The sequence below is a fragment of the Mustelus asterias genome, chromosome 11 (assembly GCF_964213995.1).
Source record: "Mustelus asterias chromosome 11, sMusAst1.hap1.1, whole genome shotgun sequence".
NCBI classification, from domain to species: domain Eukaryota; kingdom Metazoa; phylum Chordata; class Chondrichthyes; order Carcharhiniformes; family Triakidae; genus Mustelus; species Mustelus asterias.
In genome coordinates this window covers 68,098,463-68,119,241 of record NC_135811.1, presented here as the reverse complement: position 1 = coordinate 68,119,241, position 20,779 = coordinate 68,098,463, and the positions used below count along the sequence as shown (strand labels likewise).

At 48.2% G+C, this 20,779-nt stretch overlaps 1 protein-coding gene across 1 annotated transcript in view; it reads left to right on the top strand.

Moving 5' to 3' along the window:
- mrc2 (mannose receptor, C-type 2) overlaps positions 1 to 20,779 on the top strand; it is a 286,794-nt gene that overhangs the window by 93,284 nt on the left and 172,731 nt on the right. The window contains exon 7 of the mRNA XM_078222936.1: positions 20,424 to 20,612. Within this exon, the coding sequence (XP_078079062.1) occupies positions 20,424 to 20,612 (189 nt within the window). The remainder of the gene's footprint in view (positions 1 to 20,423; positions 20,613 to 20,779) is intronic.

Genomic DNA, 20,779 nt, shown 5'->3' with positions numbered 1-20,779 from the left:
TGTGTTAAAGTTAAAATGACATATGGGATCCTGGCCTTTTTAAACAGAGACATTAAAGTACCAAAGCAAGGTCATGATGAACATTTAGAAACCACTGTCTTGGCCTCAGATGGAGTATTGTTTTCAGGCACCACACTTTCAGAAAGAAGTGGAGGTTTTAGAGAGTGTATGGAAAAGGGTAGTGAGAATGGTTCCAGGGATGTGGGACCTCAGTTACATAGATAGATTGGAGAAGCTGAGGCTGTTCTCCTTGGATGGCATGGTGGCACAGTGGTTAGTACTGCCCCATCACAGTGCCAGGAACCCGGGTTCAATTCCAGCCTTGGGTGACTATCTGTGTGGAGTTTGCACGTTCTCCCATGTCTGCATGGGTTTCCTCCCATCCAAAGATGTGCGGGTTAGCTTGCTTGGCCATCCTAATTTGCCCCTTAGTGACAGGGGGATTAGCAGTGGAAATATGTGGGGTTATGGGGATAGGGCCTGGGTGGGATTGTTGTCGGTGCAGACTCGATGGGCCGAATGGCCTCCTTCTGCATTGTATGGATTCTATGAAGAGAAGGTTGGGAAGAGATTCAATAGTGGTGTTCAAATTCATCAGGAGTTTGGACAGAGTGGGTGGAGATGAACTGTTCCCATTGGCCACAGGGTCAGGAACTGAATTACATGGTTACAGGGAGAATGGCAAAAGAAGCAAAAGTGTCACGAGGAAAAATCTTTTTATGCAGTGAGTGGTTAGGGTCTGGAATGCACTGTCTGAGAGTGCGGTGGAGACAGATTCACACGGCGAGTGGTTAGAATCTGGAATGTACTGTCTGAGAGTGTGGTGGAGACAGATTCACACAGCGAGTGTTTAGGATCTGGAATGCACTGTCTGAGAGTGTGGTGGAGACAGATTCACACAGTGAGTGGTTAGGGTGTGGAATTGTACTGTCTGAGAGTGTGGTGGAGACAGATTCACACAGTGAGTGGTTAGGATCTGGAATGCACTGTCTGAGAGTGTGGTGGAGACAGATTCACACGGCGAGTGGTTAGAATCTGGAATGCACTGTCTGAGAGTGTGGTGGAGACAGATTCACACAGCGAGTGTTTAGGATCTGGAATGCACTGTCTGAGAGTGTGGCGGAGACAGATTCACACAGTGAGTGGTTAGGGTGTGGAATTGTACTGTCTGAGAGAGTGGTGGAGACAGATTCACACAGTGAGTGGTTAGGATCTGGAATGCACTGTCTGAGAGTGTGGTGGAGACAGATTCAATCGTGGCTTTCAAAAGGGAATTGGATAAGATTCTGAAGAGAGAACATTTGAAGGGATATGGGGAAAAGGGCTGGGGAGAGAGACGAACTGAGTTGCTCCTGCTCAGAGCTGGCAGGAATGGCCTCTTGCTGTGCTGTAATCATGCTGCGATCCAATGATGAGATCAAACCTGTGCTTTGTCTTGTTGGCTGCTGCCGGCGTCACAGCTGCTGCACTGAGATGTTGGTGTCAATAAGGGACAAAACCTCTGCAGTCTGAGCTTGATGGGAGATTACATGGTGGCTGGGGAGTGTTAGAGAGGGGCTGTGGATTAGAAGGTTGTGGGTTGGGGGGCAGGTATAGAGGGTCAGGGAGAGGCTGGAGGTTTGAGGATGGGCTCAGTGATTATGGTGACGCTGGAGGTCAGGGGAGATTAAGAAAAAGGTGGGGTTCTCCAGCCTCTCCGCAGTGCGTTTCCCGCAGCAGGAGGTGGCGTGCCATTCACCGACTCCGGGATCTACTATTCCTACTGCTGCCAATCAGATTTCCCAGTGACTCCACCCTATGCCATCAGGAAACCCGGGATGGGGTGCACTGTCTGCGGACCAGAAGATCTCGCTGGTGTGAACAGCCAGAGAATTCCGGCCACACACAATGCCCAAAAACAAAATAGGTTGAGAAATGAGTTCAGCTGAGAGACCCGTGCACCACAGAAAGAGGCCATTCAGCCCATCGTGCCTGTGCCAGCTGCAAAAGAGTATTCAGCCTGAAGCAACTTTTCTGTCCTTGGTCTGTGGCCTTGTGCTCGATGGAAATCAGTGGCTCCTCAATCTCAGCACCTGGGATAGTTCGAGTAAGAATCCATGAAAGAAGCCAATGGAAAACCAGTGATCCAGGGGCTGGGGGGCAGGAAGTGGTGGGGGAGGCAGGAGGGGGTTGCGGGAGAGGAGGGGGTGTCGGAGGCAGGAGGGGGAGGATGGAGTGGGGGTGAGGAGGGAGTGTCGGAAGCAGGAGGGGGAGGAGGTGGTGGGGGAGGCAGGGAGGAGGTGGGGGGAGAGGAGGGGGTGTCAGAGGCAGGGGGGGAGGTGATGGGGAGACAGGAGGGGGAGGAGGTGGTGGGGGAGGCAGGGAGGGGGAGGAGGTGGTGAGGGAGGCAGGAGGGGGAGGAGGTGGTGAGGGAGGCAGGAGGGGGAGGAGGTGGTGAGGGAGGCAGGAGGGGGAGGAGGTGGTGAGGGAGGGAGGCAGGAGGGGGAGGAGGTGGTGAGGGAGGCAGGAGGGGGAGGAGGTGGTGAGGGAGGCAGGAGGGGGAGGAGGTGGTGGGGGAGGCAGGAGGGGGAGGAGGTGGTGAGGGAGGCAGGAGGGGGAGGAGGTGGTGAGGGAGGCAGGAGGGGGAGGCAGGTGGTGGGGGAAGCAGGACATGAGAGAAAGAAAGATCTTTATTAGCAGCAGTGTTAAATCCTCACCATGTTTCCCAGGTGTTGCTGAGGGCCAATACTGGTAGGTTGATTCAGTGGAACAAATCTCTTCTTCAACTAGTCTAGCTGTTGAAGAAACCCCTGATTTGAGTGTTTAATGAGTGGCAGATAAGCTTGTGGGCAGCTTAAGGAATCATGTGTGCCTCTGATTTGGCTGTGCTATAGTGCTAGAGGTTTGTAGTAGATTGTGGGATTACTTCTGATTTGACTGAAACCAGATGGTATTTTGGCAGCACCTTAAGTGTAATAAATAGGATGTCCTGAAGTGACCCAGCTTCCTAGAGGAACAATGAACTGGGGGAGGGTTTATAGGACTCTTGGCATGGTGTTGTGTGAAGGAAATGGCGCTTTGCTCACTGAACATCCTGTGATGCCCCCCTCGGACACACCCTGCTGGGTGCTGAGTGTAAGATTTTGGAAGGGATTTGGATCTGACTCTTAACGGTTCTGATGTGTCTTTTATTATCACACAACAGATGTCAACACATTAGAGTTTAGTGAGTTACATTTCCAAATATATATGTAATCCCTTCAGTTAGTGGATGATTTGTGGGCTTTGATTCCCTCCTTTCTCCCCTCCCTTTCTTTATCACATTAGTTGATTTCGGGAGGTTGTGGCGTATTGATATTGTCGCTGGAGCTGTAATCTAGAGACTCAGCTCTGGGGACCTGGGTTCAAATCCCACCAAAGCAGATGGTGAAATTTGAGTTCAACAAGAATCTGGAATTAAGAGTCTAAAGATGACGATGAAACCGTTATCGATTGTCGTAAAAATCCATCTGTTTCATTAATGACCGTTAGGGAAGGAAATCTGCCATCTTTATCCGGTCTGGCCCACATGTGACTACAGAGCCACAGCTCTGACACTTAAGCCCTCAGGGATGGGGAATAAATGCTGACCCAGCCAGTAATCCCATGAACAAATAAAAAAGGAGCTGGGCAGCTGTTGGATTCCAGCCGAGCTTAATGTCTACTCTCTCAAGCTAAGGTGCTCTGTCCACTGTCTTCGAATTCTTTGTTATCTGTCAAAACTCCTTTCTCCTTTATACACAAAGTGAGAGAAGGGTTCTTTGTGTGCCAAAGAAGCAAATCTGTGTGTTCCCCAACCAGAAACCATGGATGAACAGGGATATCCACTGCTTGCTGAAGTCCAGGTCTGAGGCGTTCAAGTCAGGCGACTCTGACCACAAGAAAGCCAGATATGATCTAAGGAGATCCATCAAAGATGCCAAAAGACAGTACCGGACCAAGCTAGAGTCCCAGGCTAATCACACCAACCCCCGTCGACAATGGCAAGATGAAGGCATGTAAAATTGCCAGCTCCAATGCACCCCTCCCTGATGAGCTCAATGCATTCTATGCCCGTTTTGAGCAAGAGGTCAGTGAGAGCATGCCCTCCACCCTGGAAGCCCTGGATGAACCTGTATCTGAAGTCACCATTGCAGATGTCAGAGCAGCTTTCTCGAAGGTCAACCCACGGAAAGTGACTGGCCTGGATGGGGTACCCGGACAGGCACTCAGATCCTGCGCGGATCAGCTGGTGGGAGTATTCGCAGACATCTTCAACCTCTCTTTACAACAATCTGAGGTCCCTTTCTGCTTTCAAGAAGACGACCATCATCCCGGTACCTAAGAAAAGCCAAGCAGCATGCCTTAATGACTATCGGCCGGTGGCTCTGACATCCATCATTATGAAGTGCTTCGAAAGGCTAGACATGACGAGTTTTTATCAAATACAAAGTTTAATTAAGAATATTGTTGAGCATGTTGACAAGCTGAGGAGTTTAAAAGAAGGGCGGCATGAACATGTTAGGCCGAAGGGCCTGTTTCCATGCTGTAAATCTCTATGACTCTATGGCACGAATCAATTCCAGCCTCCTGGACTACCTGGATCCACTACAGTTTGCCTATCGCCGCAACAGGGCCACAGCAGACGCCATTTCCCTGGCCCTGCACTCAACCCTGGAACACCTAGATAACAAGGACACCTATGTCAGACTCTTATTTATTGACGACAGCTCAGCCTTCAACACCATTATTCCTACGAAACTCATCACCAAACTCCGTGGCTGGGCCTCGGCTCCTCCCTCTGCGACTGGATCCTGAACTTCCTAACTCACAGACCACAATCAGTAAGGATAGGCAACAACACTACCTCCACGATCATCCTCAACACCGGTGCCCCACAAGGCTGTGTTCTCAGCCCCCTACTTTACTCCTTATACACCTATGACTGTGTGGCCAAATTCCCCCCCAATTCAAGTTTGCTGACGACACCACCGTAGTGGGTCGGATCTCAAACAATGACGAGACAGAGTACAGGAATGAGATAGAGAATCTGGTGAACTGGTGTGGCAACAATAATCTCTCCCTCAATGTCAACAAAACGAAGGAGATTGTCATCGACTTCAGGAAGCGTAAAGGAGAACATGCCCCTGTCTATATCAACAGGGACGAAGTAGAAATGGTTGAGAGCTTCAAGTTTTTAAGTGTCCACATCACCAACAACCTGTCTTGGTCCCCCCCATGCCGACACTATAGTTAAGAAAGCCCACCAACGCCTCTACTTTCTCAGAAGACTAAGGAAATTTGGCATGTCAGCTACGACTCTCACCAACTTTTACAGATGCACCATAGAAAGCATTCTTTCTGGTTGTATCACAGCTTGGTATGGCTCCTGCTCTGCCCAAGACCACAAGAAACTACAAAAGGTCGTGAATGTAGTCCAATCCATCACGTAAACCAGCCTCCCAGCCACTGACTCTGTCTACACTTCCCGCTGCCTCGGAAAAGCAGCCAGCATAATTAAGGACCCCACGCACCCCGGACATTCTCTCTTCCACCTTCTTCTGTTGGGAAAAAGATACAAAAGTCTGGGGTCATGTACCAACCGACTCAAGAACAGCTTCTTCCCTGCTGCTGTCAGACTTTTGAATGGACTTACCTTGCATTAAGTTGATCTTTCTCTACACCCTAGCTATGACTGTAACACTACATTCTGCACTCTCTCGTTTGCTTCTCTATGATCAGTATGCTTTGTCTGTATAGCGCGCAAGAAACAATGCTTTTCACTGTATGTTAATACATGACAATAGTAAATCAAATCAAAATCAAATCAAATCAAAACCACCTTTTGCTTGGCCGTTTGACCCAGTGGTTGGAATCATTCTCTCCCTAATGTGCTGCAAAGCCTCTCTAGACAGTTGTTTTTCCCACTTCCCTTTTACCCAATCTTGCTGAGGCCAGCCTTGTGTCACCAACACCCTTCATTTACAACATGCAGAAGGTACCACTCCTGTGGCTACAGTGTACAGGTCAAGCCCTGGAATTCTTCCACTACCGGCCTGATTTTAAATCTTCCACTTCTCCTTCCTTATTGGGTGAGCCTCCACTTGCTTATAGAGGAACACGTATTCCAGGAGGCCCACGGGGAGGTCTATAGATGATTCCTCCCTTATGGCCACCATAACATCCGATTAACATCTTCTAGAGACATGCTTGTTTTCCGATCTCTTCATACCTTGTGTCTTTGCTTTATTTGTTCTAGTTGCCATCCATTATGACAGTTGGGTGTAAGCTTCCATGATCTAAATTTAACAATTTATTGTATGTAGTGGCAGTTACTGAAAGTTCAGGTTTGTCACCAGAAAGACTTCTCCAAATAGCAGCAGTCTGTCTGAATAGTGAGTTTTGAAATAAACCCTTGTCCAGACAAGGGATTACATTTCAAAATTACTCAAAATACTTCAGTTCTAAAATTACTACCAATGCTGCATTATCAGAGGCAGAATTCTATGAATAACGCAAACACTGGTAAAGGAGTGCGACAAAAGTGTTTGCAAGCAAATCAATTCGTAATGATCTTGCATGATTCAGATTTCTTCAGCTGGTGGAGACATCAGCACCCTCCCCCCGAGAGAGGAATACCTCCTATTCTAGAACAAGGGGAGACAACTTTGAGCTGGGCCATTCAGGAGTGAAATCAGTGAGCACATTTCACACAAACAATCGGGGACATCTGACACTGAGAGAAACCTCAAACACCATTAATAATGTGGGTCAATTGAAACTTTCGAGAGAGAGATTGGTCGAGTCAATAAATATCAAGGGTCATGGTAAGCTTGTGTTTTTAAAAACATAATTGCTATGTGCCATGGATCTGCCTTGCGACAGCAGTAGCCAGCATTCAAAGAGGATGATGAGATGCAGCCTTTCCCAGTGGACAGAATCAGGTGTAAATAGCCCTAACATCAGGAAACAGCTTTCCTAGATGACTGAGACATCAGCGGGGGCACACAGATGCTAGTTTTGACAGTCACAGAATGTGAGAGATGCAGACAGACCAAATACACAGAGGGGGGGATCACAGCCGGATATAATTGGCAGCACCTGCAGAAACAGGCGGGCTAATTTAACATTTCATAGCCGAGAAGGCATTGTCACATCTAAGAACTGGAGAGGCCAGTTTTACATCTCAGAGTCTGAGAGGCCATTTTTAACATTTAAGAAGCCTTCGATTCCGGATAGTGCAGGAACCTTCATAAAGGCAGTCTAAATATCTTCGCTGCACCAGGAAAAGACATTTCCCAGACTCGATCATCTTCCTTGTATTGTGTGGTAACTATAAGCTGGATTTGACTTAATAGATTTATTTAATTTGGATGTTGTTTGGGAAAGGGAAAGTCTTAAAGAGTTCAGGGATTGCAGATATATATCGTGGAATAAGGGATAATTTCGATATAAACTGCGTGCTTAGTAGTTCATATATTTAATTGCCATAGTGTTATAGTCCTAGTTGTGTGTATTTGTCTTTTGAGCTGGTTGCTCACACTGAGGGTTTCATGTGACTCCTCACACCATTCCAAAACAAAACCACACACCACCACACTGCGGTGTTTAAAGTTGAGATGCCCTCGCTGATAGCATCTGCGTGACACACTGGAACAGGAATTTTAAAGTTGTCATTAGCTTTTTTACACAGAACCCGAGCAGCATTTCTGAAATAACTTGCACCTGAACTGGGAAATACAATTGAAAAATGGGGTACATAACATTGTGAGGAGTCAGGACAGAGTAGTTAGGAAGAAAGTGTTCCCACTGGGATGCAGGGAGAAAGGCGGCGAGGAGGGAGGTGGCAAGGGAGGGGTGAGGGAGGGCGAGTGACGGAGAAAGGCAGTGAGCGAGGAGGGTGAGGGAGGGAGGCAGCGAGCGGGGAAATTCAGGGAGGGAGGTGGCGAGGGGGAAGGGTCAGGGAGGGAGGCGGTGAGGGAGGGAGGTAGCGAGGGAGGAGGGTGAGGGAGGGAGGTAGTGAATGGGGATAGTCAGGGAGGGAGGCGGCAAGGGGGGCATGAGGGAGGGAGGCAGTGAGTGGGGAGGGTCAGGGATGAGGCAGTGAGTGGGGAAGGTGAGGGAGGGAGGCAGTGAATGGGGAGGGTGAGGGAGGGAGGCAGTGAGTTAGGAGGGTGAGGGAGGGAGGCAGTGAGTTGGGAAGGTCAGGGAGGGAGGCAGCGAGCGGGGAGGGTGAGGGAGAGAGGCAGCAAGGGGGGAGGGTGAGGGAGGGAGGCAGTGAGGGGGGAGGGTGAGGGAGGGAGGCAGTGAGGGGGAGGGTGAGGGAGGGAGGTGGTGAGGGGGTGGGAGACGACATTTTGTTTTTAAATAAGACTGATCTTACTCAGTTCGTTGCTAAAACAGAAATGGAGTAAAGGTTATTTGGAAAATATTCCTGATTTACAAACTGCCTTAAAATAAGTCGACGCTGTTCCTCTGTGTTTAAATAGCCTGATAACTGTACGTAGTGAGAAATGATTTTGTTTCAGAGAATCAAGAAGTTGAGGTAGTTTGGGTAATGATAAGAAATAGCAAAGGTATGTTGTGATTGGTGGGTGTGGTTTCTACGTCACTGGACAATAACTAGACTGAGTATCAATCAGGAAATAATGGCGGCTTGTAATAAATGTACTGCAATAATCATTGATGAATTTAATCTTCATATTGATTGACAGTAAATGGTAGAACCCTTAGGAGCATTGACAGGCAGAGAGATCTGGGCGTACATTTCCACCAATCACTGAAAGTGGCAACACAGGTGGATAAGGTAGTCAGGAAGGCATACAGCATGCTTGCCTTCATCGGTCGAGGCATTGAGTATAAAAATTGGCAGGTCGTGCTGCAACTGTACGGAACCTTAGTTAGGCCTCATTTAGAATATTGTGTACAATTCTGGTCACCACACTATCAGAAGGATGCGGATGCTTTGGAGAGAGTACAGAAGAGGTTTAACAGATGTTGCCTGGTATGGAGGGTATTAGCTATGAGGAGAGGTTGGATAAACTCGGTTTGTTCTCACTAGAACGACAGAGGTTGAGGGGTGACCTGATAGAGGTTTACAAGATTGAGTGGCATGGACAGAGTGGATAGTCAGATGCTCATTCCTCGGGTAGAAAAGTCAAGTACGAGGGGACATAGGTTTAAGATGCATGGGGAAATGCTTAGAGGAGATGTGAGAGGCAAGTTTTTTTACACAGAGAGAGGTGAATGTCTGGAACGCGCTGCCCGGGGAGGTGGTGGGAGCAGGTATGATAGCGGCATTTAAGGGGCAACTAGATGAATACATGAATAGGATGGGAATGGAAGGATACGATCTCTAAATGCATACGGTTTTAGTTTAGGCAGGCATCATAATCGGCGCAGGCTTGGAGGGCCGAAGGGCCTGTTCCTGTATTTTTCTTTGTTCTTCGATTGGACAAAACAAATTAGCTTTATAAGAAGAATGCACCAACCACGACTAAGGAAATTAAGACTGGTATCAAATTGAAAGAAAAATTTAGCAGCAAGCCTGAAAATTGGGAAAATGTTCAAAACTAGCAAAGGATGACTGAACAAATGATAGAGAAATTTAGACTATGGGAGTAAACCAGCAAGAAATGTAAGGAAAAGCAGTGAAAGTTTCCACAAATATATGAAAAGGAAGAGAGTAGCTGAAATGAATGTTGGTACCTCAAAGGGTAAGATTGGGGAATTAATCACTGAAAACAAGGAAATGGCAGAGACTTTGAACAAGTATTTTGTATAAGTGGGGGTGGGCGGGGGTGGGATGAGTGGCAAGACTGGACATGGAGAGTAGTTGAGGGGGTTGAGGAGTGAAGCTAAACTACCCACCTCAGCAATCAGAAGCTCATGTCTCCACCTTCTGTCTATGTATGGGATCATTGAGCCAAATTCCACATTGCACCTGGCCCTTGGAATGAAGATCTCACTCCGGGCTCTTTATCCGCGAGGTTCCAGATTCATGTCCCCCTCTAGGGCTTGAGTACAAAAAATAAATCAACATTCCAGGGTAGCACTGAGGGAGTGCTGCACTGTCAGAGGAGCCGTCTTTCAGATGAGACATTAAATTGTGGTCCCATCTGCCTGATTGGGTGAATTTAAAAGATGTCATCAGCACTGTTTGATGAGAGAGGGAGGGAGAGAGAGAGAGAGGGAGGGAGAGAGGGTGGGAGAGAGGGTGGGAAGGTGGGTCCTGGTCAAGTCAGTCAGCATCACTTGAACAGATTATTTGGTCATCATCACATTATTGATGGTGCAAAGTGTTCATCCAGTAGAAGGAATTCTTCAGTTGCAAGTAATAAAAAGAACTTACTTCAGAAAGTAAATCAAAGAAAACGGTTGAATAAAAGAACTTTATTGCTCCAACACTTGAGGCTGCACCCTGGGCCATGCAAGTTCCCCACAATTCCCATCTTCTTCTTATTTATACTGGGTCAGCTGACCACCACATCATTTTGTCATTGGTTACATTGTCTACTGGGTGACAATGTAACCAATGACAAAATGATGTGGTGGTCAGCTGACCCTCACTTATGAGAAAATGGCTGGGGCATTGAACAGGTATTTTGCGTCAGTCTTCACAGTGGAAGACACAAATAACATGCCAAAAATTGATGACAGGAAGGCTATGGCAGGTGAGAACCTAGAAACTATCATTAACACGAAAGAGGTAGTTTTGGGCAAGTTAATGGAGCTAAAGGTGGACCAGTCTCCTGGCCCTGATGGAATGCATCCCAGGGTACTAAAAGAGATGGCAGGGGAAACAGCAAATGCACTGGTGGTAATTTACCAAAATTCACTGGACTCTGGGGTGGTTCCCGCAGATTGGAAAACAGCAAATGTGACGCCACTGTTTAAAAAAGGAGGTTGACAAAAGGCAGGTAACTATAGGCCGGTTAGCTTAACTTCTGTAGTAGGGAAAATGATTGAATCTATCAAGGAAGAAATAGCGAGACATCTGGATATAAATTGTCCCATTGGTAAGACGCAGCATGGGTTCATGAAGGGCAGGTCATGTGTGACTAATTTGGTGGAATTCTTTGAGAACATTACATGTGCAGTGGACAATGGGGAAATCTGTGGATTTCCAGAAGGCATTTGACAAGGTGCTGCACCAAAGACTGCTACATAAGATAAAGGTGCACGGTGTTACGGGTAATGTACTAGCATGGATAGAGGATTGGTTAACTAACAGAAAGCAAAGAGTGGGGGTAAATGGGTGTTTTTCTGGTTGGCGATCAGTGACTAGTGGTGTGCCTCAGGGATCAGTGTTGGGACTGATGCGCTATTCAGACACGAGGCTTGAAGCTCAGTAAATGAAAGGCTTTTATTTACTGTTAACGAAGCTACCAGAACTTATATACACTATCCCAGACTGAAGGGGTCCCGGCCAGAGCAGGGACTCTTATACCTCTCCCAGGAGGCAGAGCCCGACTGGGATGTGCCACAACACTACAGTACAAAGGTGTAACAACCCCACCCTAACCCAACAGCAACAATAGCACAACCCAACAGTAACATATGTACATCCTTGTAGTACTGGCCAGCCCCTGGCTCAGCACTATCCAGTGGGAACCAACGATGGTTCACCACATTCACCCCTCCTTTGAAAACAAAGGCCGGCGGGGTACAAAAAGACAGAATAAAGTGTCAGCAGTCTATAAGTTCAGACGGTCAGGGGGACCGCACCGTCGTTGTGACCTCATCAATACCGGCGGTGACACCGGAGTAGGCACTTGCGGTGGCGTTCTCCCCAAAACGGCGTCCAGCTATTCTTCCACGGACTCACAGGCCGGTTGACCCTGAGGTGACGGTAGTCCAGGGGATCCTGACACGCCCTGCGGTGGTGACCATCTTCTGGGCTCAGGCAAGCTGTACATGGGAGTAAAATGGTTAAGCAATGGTCCCGATGCTGCCCGCGCCGTGTCTGGGAAGAAATAAGAGATAAAGGGTTTGTTACTGGGGGTATGGTAGCGACAGGGGTTGCTACGGTCCCTGCTGGCGCCAGGTCTCGGATCGAGACCGTGTCCTCTCGCCCGTCAGGGTATGCCACATAGGCATACTGAGGGTTGGCGTGGAGGAGATGGACCTGTTCGACCAACGGATCAGACTTGCGGGCCCTTACATGTCGCCGCAGAAGAACGGGTCCTGAATACGTCAACCAAGACGGGAATGAGGTCCCCGAGGATGACTTCCGAGGGAATGAGAACATCCTCTCGTGGGGAGTAGCATTGGTTGCCGTACACAGGAGGGAGCGAATAGAATGGAGCGCATCAGGGAGCACCTCTTGCCAACGGGAGACTGGAAGACCTTTTGACTTCAACGCCAGTAAGACAGCCTTCCAGACTGTAGCATTCTCGCGTTCCACCTGTCCATTACCCCTAGGGTTGTAGCTCGTGGTCCTACTAGAGGCAATCCTGTATGAGAGCAGGAATTGCCTCAAGTCATCGCTCATGAACGACGAGCCCCTGTCGCTATGGATGTAGCTGGGGTACCCGAACAGGGTAAAAAGATCACGGAATGCCTTGATCACCGTGGCAGCGGATGTATCAGAGCAGGGAACAACAAAAGGGAACCGTGAGTACTCATCAATGATATTGAGGAAGTACACATTCCGATCTGTTGAGGGAAGGGGGCCCTTAAAATCAACACTCAGTCTCTCGAAGGGACGAGTGGCCTTGACTAAATGTGCCCGGTCAGGTCGGTAAAAGTGCGGTTTGCATTCCGCGCAAACCCGACAGCTCCTTGTTACCGACCTGACGTCCTCCACTGGGTAAGGCAGATTGCGGGCTTTTACAAAGTGGTAGAGCCGAGTGACCCCAGGATGGCACAGGTCATTATGGAGGGCGTGCAAACGGTCCTCCTGAATACTAGCGCATGTTCCACGCGAGAGGGCATCCGAGGGCTCATTGAGTTTCCCTGGACGATACATGATATCGTAGTTATAGGTGGAGAGTTCAATTCTCCACTGCAAGATCTTGTCATTCTTGATCTTGCCCCTCTGCGTGTTGTTAAACATGAACGCCACGGACCGCTGGTCCGTGATCAGGGTGAACCGTTTTCCCGCCAAGTAATGGAGCCAGTGCCTGATGGCCTCCACAATGGCCTGGGCCTCCTTTTCCACCACTGAATGCCGAATTTCGGGGCCTTGGAGGGTGCGGGAAACAAATGCGACGGGCCTGCCCGCCTGGTTAAGTGTGGCGGCCAGGGCGAAATCAGATGCATCGCTTTCCACCTGAAAGGGGATGGACTTGTCTACCGCGTGCATCGTAGCTTTCGCGATGTCGGCTTTCAATTTATCGAAGGCCAATCGGGCCTCTGGCGTTAAGGGAAAAGTCATGGACTTAATGAGCGGACGGGCTTTGTCCGCGTAGTTGGGAACCCACTGCGCATAATAAGAGAAGAAGCCTAAGCATCTTCTCAGTGCTTTTGCACTAGTAGGTAAGGGAAGTTCAGCAAGGGGGCGCATACGGCCAATGACCCCGTTTTCCACCACGTATCCTAGGATGGCTAAACGGCGCGTACGAAACACACACTTCTCCCTGTTGTAGGTCAAGTTCAGGCGAGATGCAGTGCGTAAGAAGTTCAGGAGGTTTGTGTCGTGGTCCTGCTGGTCATGGCCGCAGATGGTGACATTATCCAGGTACGGGAAGGTAGCCCGCAGCCCGTTCTGGTCCACCATTCGGTCCATAGCACGCTGGAAGACCGAGACCCCATTGGTGACACCAAAGGGAACCCTGAGAAAATGATACAAGCGACCATCCGCCTCAAAAGCCGTGTATTGTTGGTCCTCTGGGCGAATGGGGAGTTGGTGGTAGGCAGACTTGAGGTCTATGGTGGAGAACACGCGGTACTGCGCAATCTGATTGACCATATCAGATATGCGCGGGAGGGGATACGCATCCAGCTGCGTATATCGGTTAATGGTCTGACTGTAGTCAATGACCATCCGGGGTTTGTTCCCGCTCTTGACCACCACGACCTGCGCTCTCCACGGACTAACACTGGATTGTATGATCCTTTCTTTGAGGAGCCGCTGAACCTCAGATCTAATGAAGATCCGATCCTCAGTGCTGTAACGCCTACTTTTAGTCACGATGGGCTTGCAGCCTGGCACAAGATTCTGAAACAAGGAGGGTGTGGTGATCTTCAGCGTCGAGAGGCTGCAGGCGGGGCGCGTTGGGCAATTTGGAGGCTGCTGCTGTTTTCCCACTGCCAGTGAACGGAGTGGCCCACCGTACTGTAGGATTACACTCCTCAAGTGGACCATGAAGTTTAGTCCGAGAAGTATTGGCGCGCAAAGATACGGCAACACAAGGAGCTTGAAGCGCTTGTAAACTGTGCCTTGTACTTTCAAGGTTACCACGTAACTCCCTAGCACGGCAACAGACCGGGACCTTGATGCCATAGAGATTGTCTGTTTGGCAGGTTGAATCTGGAGTCCACACCGCTTCACAGTGTCCGGGTGGATAAAGCTCTCAGTGCTCCCACTGTCAAACAGACAATAAATCACGTGGTTATATACCTGGATATTCATCATAGATCTGTCGAGTCTATGAGGCTTGGCCTGGTCCAGGATGATCGACGCCACCGTTGGTTCATGAGCGCCACTGCGGGCAGCTGAAATCGATGCGGAGGACCCCTGCTGGTCGTTCGTGGTCAGTGTCGACCAACATGGCTGCCCCCATGAATCGCCCGTGCGTGAGGGCGCCAAACACAGCGACCCCTGGTGGTCATACTCCTCCGACTCCGTCGACCGTAATGGCGTCGTCCTGGTCTCGCATGTGGACAAACCCCGCGACGACTTCGACGATGAAGACCCAAGCTCTGAAGAATCGCAGGCCGCACTGCCGTTCCTGCGTTTAGATCGGCACACTTTTGAATAATGCCCTTTTTTACCGCATGCGGTGCACAATACAGCTTTAGCGGGACACTTTTGCCGGGTATGCTTCGCTCCTCCACAGAAGTAGCACCGCGGGCCGCACGGGGCTGCAGCCGTCGTCTGGCCCGAATGGGAGCACGCCATTACACAGCATTTCGAACCCGAGGGACGAGGAGGGATTTGCGACTGCTCCTGCCACGTTGTCTCCACGTGGTCCTCCGGATATAAAACTAAGCTCTTGGAAGCCGACTCGAGCATCTCTGCTAACTCGATGGCCTGGGTAAGATTAAGGTTACCCTTCTCCAACAGTTTAAGTCGAATGTACGACGATCCGACCCCGGCCACAAACGCATCTCGGGCGAGGTCGTACATGCTCTGCTCAGCCGACACAGCTTTGCAGTCACAGCCCCTGGCTAGCTGTAGGAGCTCATTGGCATAGTCCTCCATTGTTTCGCCAGACTGCCATCATCGAGTGGCTAGGAGGTAACGAGCGTGTATCTCATTAGGTGGTTTGGTATAGCGCTTCTTTAGAAGCTCGAGGGTCTTAGGGTAATTAGTGGCCGCACGGATCGCGAGGTAGACAGTGTCGCTTACCCTCGCATGGAGGACCCGGAGTCTGTCATCATCTGTGGTGACCGCTGCAGAGGCTGCCAGGTAATCTTCGAAACACTTCAGCCAGTGGTCGAAGGTGTTAGAAGCGCCCACCGCACGTGGATCTAGCGTAAGGCGTTCCGGCTTCAGAATTTGCTCCATACTCTCTCTCTTTTTCTCGACGAGAGTTTAACGACAGTAAATAAAATTGATGCGCTATTCAGACACGAGGCTTGAAGCTCAGTAAATGAAAGGCTTTTATTTACTGTTAACGAAGCTACCAGAACTTATATACAATATCCCAGACTGAAGGGGTCCCGGCCAGAGCAGGGACTCTTATACCTCTCCCAGGAGGCGGAGCCCGACTGGGATGTGCCACAACACTACAATACAAAGGTGTAACAACCCCACCCTAACCCAACAGCAACAATAGCACAACCCAACAGTAACATATGTACATCCTTGTAGTCCTGGCCAGCCCCTGGCTCAGCACTATCCAATGGGAACCAATGATGGTTCACCACAGGGACCGCAATTGTTTAGGATTTACATAGATGATTTGAAGTTGGGGACCAAGTGTAGTGTGTCAGAATTCGCAGGTGACACGAAGATGAGTGGCAGAGCAAAGTGTGCAGAGGATGCTGAAAGTCTGCAAAGGGATATAGATAGTCTAAGTGAGTGGGCGAGGGTCTGGCAGATGGAGTAAAATGTTGGTAAATATGAGGTCATCCATTGTGATCGGAATAACAGCAAAATGGACTATTAGTTAAATGGTAAAAAATTGCAGCATGCTGCTGTGCAGAGGGACCTGGGTGTCCTTGTGCAGGAATCTCAAGGAGTTGGTTTGCAGGTGCAGCAGGTAATTAAGAAGGCAAATGGAATTTTGTCCTTTATTGTTAGAGGGATGGAGTTTAAAAACAGCGAGATTATGTTGCAGCTGTATAGGGTGCTGGTGAGGCCACACCTGGAGTACTGTGTACAGTTTTGGTCTCATTACCTGAGAAAGGATATACTGACATTGGAGGGTGTGCAGAGGAGATTCACGAGGTTGATTCCAGAGTTGAGAGGGTTGGCTTATGAGGAGAGACTGAATAGACTGGGGCTATACTCATTGGAATTCAGAAGAATGAAGGGAGATCTTATAGAAACATATAAGATTATGAAGGGAATAGATAAGATAGAAGCAGGGAAGTTGTTTCCACTGGCGGGTGAAACTAGAACTAGGGGGCATAGCCTCAAAATAAGGGGGAGCAGATTTAAGACTGAGTTGAAGAGAAACTTCTTCACACAAAGGGTTGTGAATCTGTGGAATTCCCTGCCCAGTGAAGCAGTTGAGGCTATCTCATTGAATGTTTTTAAGGCAAGGATAGATAAATTTTTGAACAGTAAAGGAATTAAGGGTTATGGTGAGTGGGCGGGTAAGTGGAGCTGAGTCCACAAAAAGATCAGCCATGATCTTATTGAATGGCGGAGCAGGCTCGAGAGACCAGATGGCCTACTCCTGCTCCTAGCTCTTATGTTCACAGCATGTTACCATTGGTTACTTTATAACTGATCCAATGTTATCATTGGTTACATTCTAACACAAATTAGCTGCTGCGTTTTCTACACTACAACAGCAACGATACTTCAAAATGTACTTCATTGGCGGTAAGCACTTTGAGACGTGCAGGGACCACAAAAAGTGCTATGATTGTCTTTTCCACAACCCCGAGATGTCCCAACATCCTTTACAGACAACAAAGTACTTTTTCACGTGTAATCACTGTCGTTAGGAAACCCAGCAACAAATTGTGCACAGCAAGCTCCCACACACAGTAATGTGGTAATGATCAGAGAATCTGTTTTGGTTGAGGGATGGATTTTGACCAACGCACCTGGGGAACTCATTATCCCATCTTCAAAATACTTCCAATGGGATCACTTACATCTACCAGAGAAGTGGGGGGGGGGGCAGGATTTAATGTTCCATCCAATGAACCTCTCCCTCCCTCCCAAGAGTTATGCTTAAATTCCTCAAGTAGAACATGAACCCACAACCTAGACTAACACCTGGAATGGAAGGGTTGTCTATGAGGAAAGGTTGGACAGGCTAGGCTTACAATTGCTGGAGTTTAGAAGAGTAAGAGGTGACTTGATTGAAACATAAGATCCTCATAGAAACCCTACAGTGCAGAAGGAGGCCATTCGGCCCATCGAGTCTGCACCGACCACAATCCCACCCAGGCCCTACCCTCACATATTTACCCGCTAATCCCTCTAACCTACGCATCTCAGGATTCTAAGGGGCAATTTTTAACCTGGCCAATCAACCTAACCCGCACATCTTTGGACATCCTAGCGGGTATTGACAGGGTGGATGTAGAGAGGATGTTTCCTCTTGTAGGAGAATTGAGAAATAGGGATTACTGTTTCAAAATAAGAGGCAGCCCATTTAAGATAGAGATAAGGAAAATTTTTTTTCTCTTAGAGGGTTGAGAGTCTTTGGAAGTCCCTTCGTCAAAAGGCAATGGAAGCAGAGCTTTGATAAGTGATAGGTGGGAAATGGAGCCATGATCTAACTGCATGGTAGAGTGGGCCTGATGAGCGGAATGGCCTCCTCCTGTTCCTACATAAAGAATAGCCATCAAGGCAAACTAATAGCAACTGGGATGTGGTCCATGGAGTTGAGATTACAATCAGATTGGTCGCGATCTTATGAATGGTGGAGCAGGCTCGAGGGGCTGAGTGGCCTACTCCTAATTCATGTGTTTGTCTATATGTTCTGACTCGGGCAACTTTGCCCCTGTTGACCTAAGGAACTTGGAGTCAGAAATTTCTGATACATTGAAGCCAAAAGATATCTCAGCAAAACAGATTAAAAACTCTCAAAATGGCACGCCCATCTCCTCTTCCCCAAGGGGAAGAACTAAATGATAGTAAGATGCCACTGACTGCAGCATCTCCGGGAAATCCACCGTAGAGAAGCAGTGACAGAGATACAGCACCATGGATCACCTACCAACTGCTATTACTTTGCCTTGAAGGTCATTCATTGTGAACAGGAGGAGGCTATTCAGCCCATCAAACCTTCTCTACCATTCAGTACGATCATGGCTGATATGTAGCTCAACTCCATGTCCACATTTTTAGCTCCACATCACTGGATATCCTCACTTTAAAAATATTTATTGACCTCAATGTCTGCAGATTTCTACTGGGCAAGCTCTGATATTTAGATTGTGTTCCTGGTTTTTCATTTCCCCCCCCCACAAGCAGGGGGAAATAATTCCTCTATCCCCAATGCTAACAAATTATTTTAACATTTTAAATTCCTCTATTAAATAACTCTTCAATTCATGTGAATATTAACCCAGTTCATACAAGCTGTCCTCAAACCATCCAAGCTATTGCATTATTCTGACAAAGCCACACTGCAAATCCTCCAATGCTAATCCATCCTGCCTGAAATTCAGCACTGAGCACTGTGGTATCGAGGAGGTATTTTTCTTTATTCTTTCATGGGATGTGGGCCTCACTGGAAAGGCCAGCATTTGTTGTTCATCCCTAATTGCCCTTGAACTGAGTGACTTGCAGAGGGTAGTTCAGAATCAGCCACACAGATGACAGTTGTCATGGTCACCGCTCCTGAGATTATCTTTATCAATTGCAGATTTATGAATTGAAGTCACATTCCACCAGCTGCCATGCTGGGATTTGAGTCCATGTTCCCAGAGCATTAGCCTGGGCTGCTGGATTGCTAGCCCAGTGACATTACTATTACACCACCATTTCCATCTCCAGCTGACCAGGGCCCTATATGGCTGACGAATAACTTCCAATCATTTGGATTCCAGCTCCTCCGGCCAACATTCCATTAGCCTATTTGATTGCTTTTCACGCTTAAAGATTTGGGTACCTGGGCTCCCAAATTAGCACTACATTGGGGAATAATATTCTAGAGTCTTGCTGATTAGGCTCTTACCCTCTTGACTGCATTGGGACCATAATGGAGCAGATTCAATAGGGAAGGACCTGGATCCAGACTGACTTAGTATTGGATCTGGCAATATCTGGATAGGGGTGGTATTCCAGGAAGATTGAGTTGTCATCCTCATTATTCCCCATTTATCCCTGATAGAATTTGCTCACCTTTATTCACCCCCAGACTCAGACGTATGGGTGTTTGCCGTGCTCTGGAGATTGTAAGGGTCTCCTTGATGGGTTGGTTGGTGGTCTCTACAGCATGCGGTTTGGTACCGATGCTGTCACCTCCGTTGGGTCAGGAACCTTGAGGGTTACCGTACCACATGAAGGTGGTACTTTGGCAAGATGCCAGACAGAGAGGCAAGCACCTGGATACTCTAGCAAGAGGCAATTCATCCAGCAATGGATGAGGGAAATAGAATGTAATCAGAGCAGCTTCATCAAAAGAGGATCATACCTCACTGCAAGGTCAAAGGTCATTCTCTCCTGCAGCCATTGAATACAGTTATCACTCTTGGATTCTGATGTCACATCCTGAACATTTAAATTTTTTTCAGTGAAGGGTTCCCTGGCACTACTTGAAGAGCAGGAAAGTTCGTAATTGTGTCTGAGTCAATATTTATCCCTCAAACAAAGTCACTAAAACAGATTATCTCTGTGTTGTTTGTGGGAGCTTTCTATGTGTAAATTGGTTGGGTTGCAGCATTCTAACAGCAACTACACATCAAAAAAGTACATCATTGGCTTAAATTTTTGGATCATCTGAGGTGACACAAAGTCTGAGATAAATAAAAAACTTCCTTTCTTAAAATTACACACCACATGAATGCATCTTTCCAAATCACATTCGGGTACCAAGTCTGCTTTATGTTCAGCTGTAAGAAACATTGAGGAGACATTTTGGTTGAGGAGATAACCGTTTCCCCCCACCCTTTTTTTTCCCCATCAGATATCTGGGTGAACCGGAAGACCAAGTGTGACGTGGGTTGGCTGCCATTTCAGTGCAACTGCTACCGACTAAACACGGAGAGAAGGAGCTGGCAGGAGTCACAGAAGAGCTGCGTGAGGTCTGAGGGCAACCTGGTCAGCATCCACCACCTGGCAGAGCTGGAATTTGTCCTGACCCAAGTCAAACAGGGTAAGAGCCTACAGGGTAGGCCGCGAGTGCCACTGGGGGCAGTGCAAACAAGCTGGGCCACTTCCCTCAGGAAAAGCAAAGACGGAAGGGTGTCCTAATGGAGGTCTTTAAGATTATGAAGGAATCCGATCGGATAAATGTAGAAAAGATATTTCCATTTGTGGTAA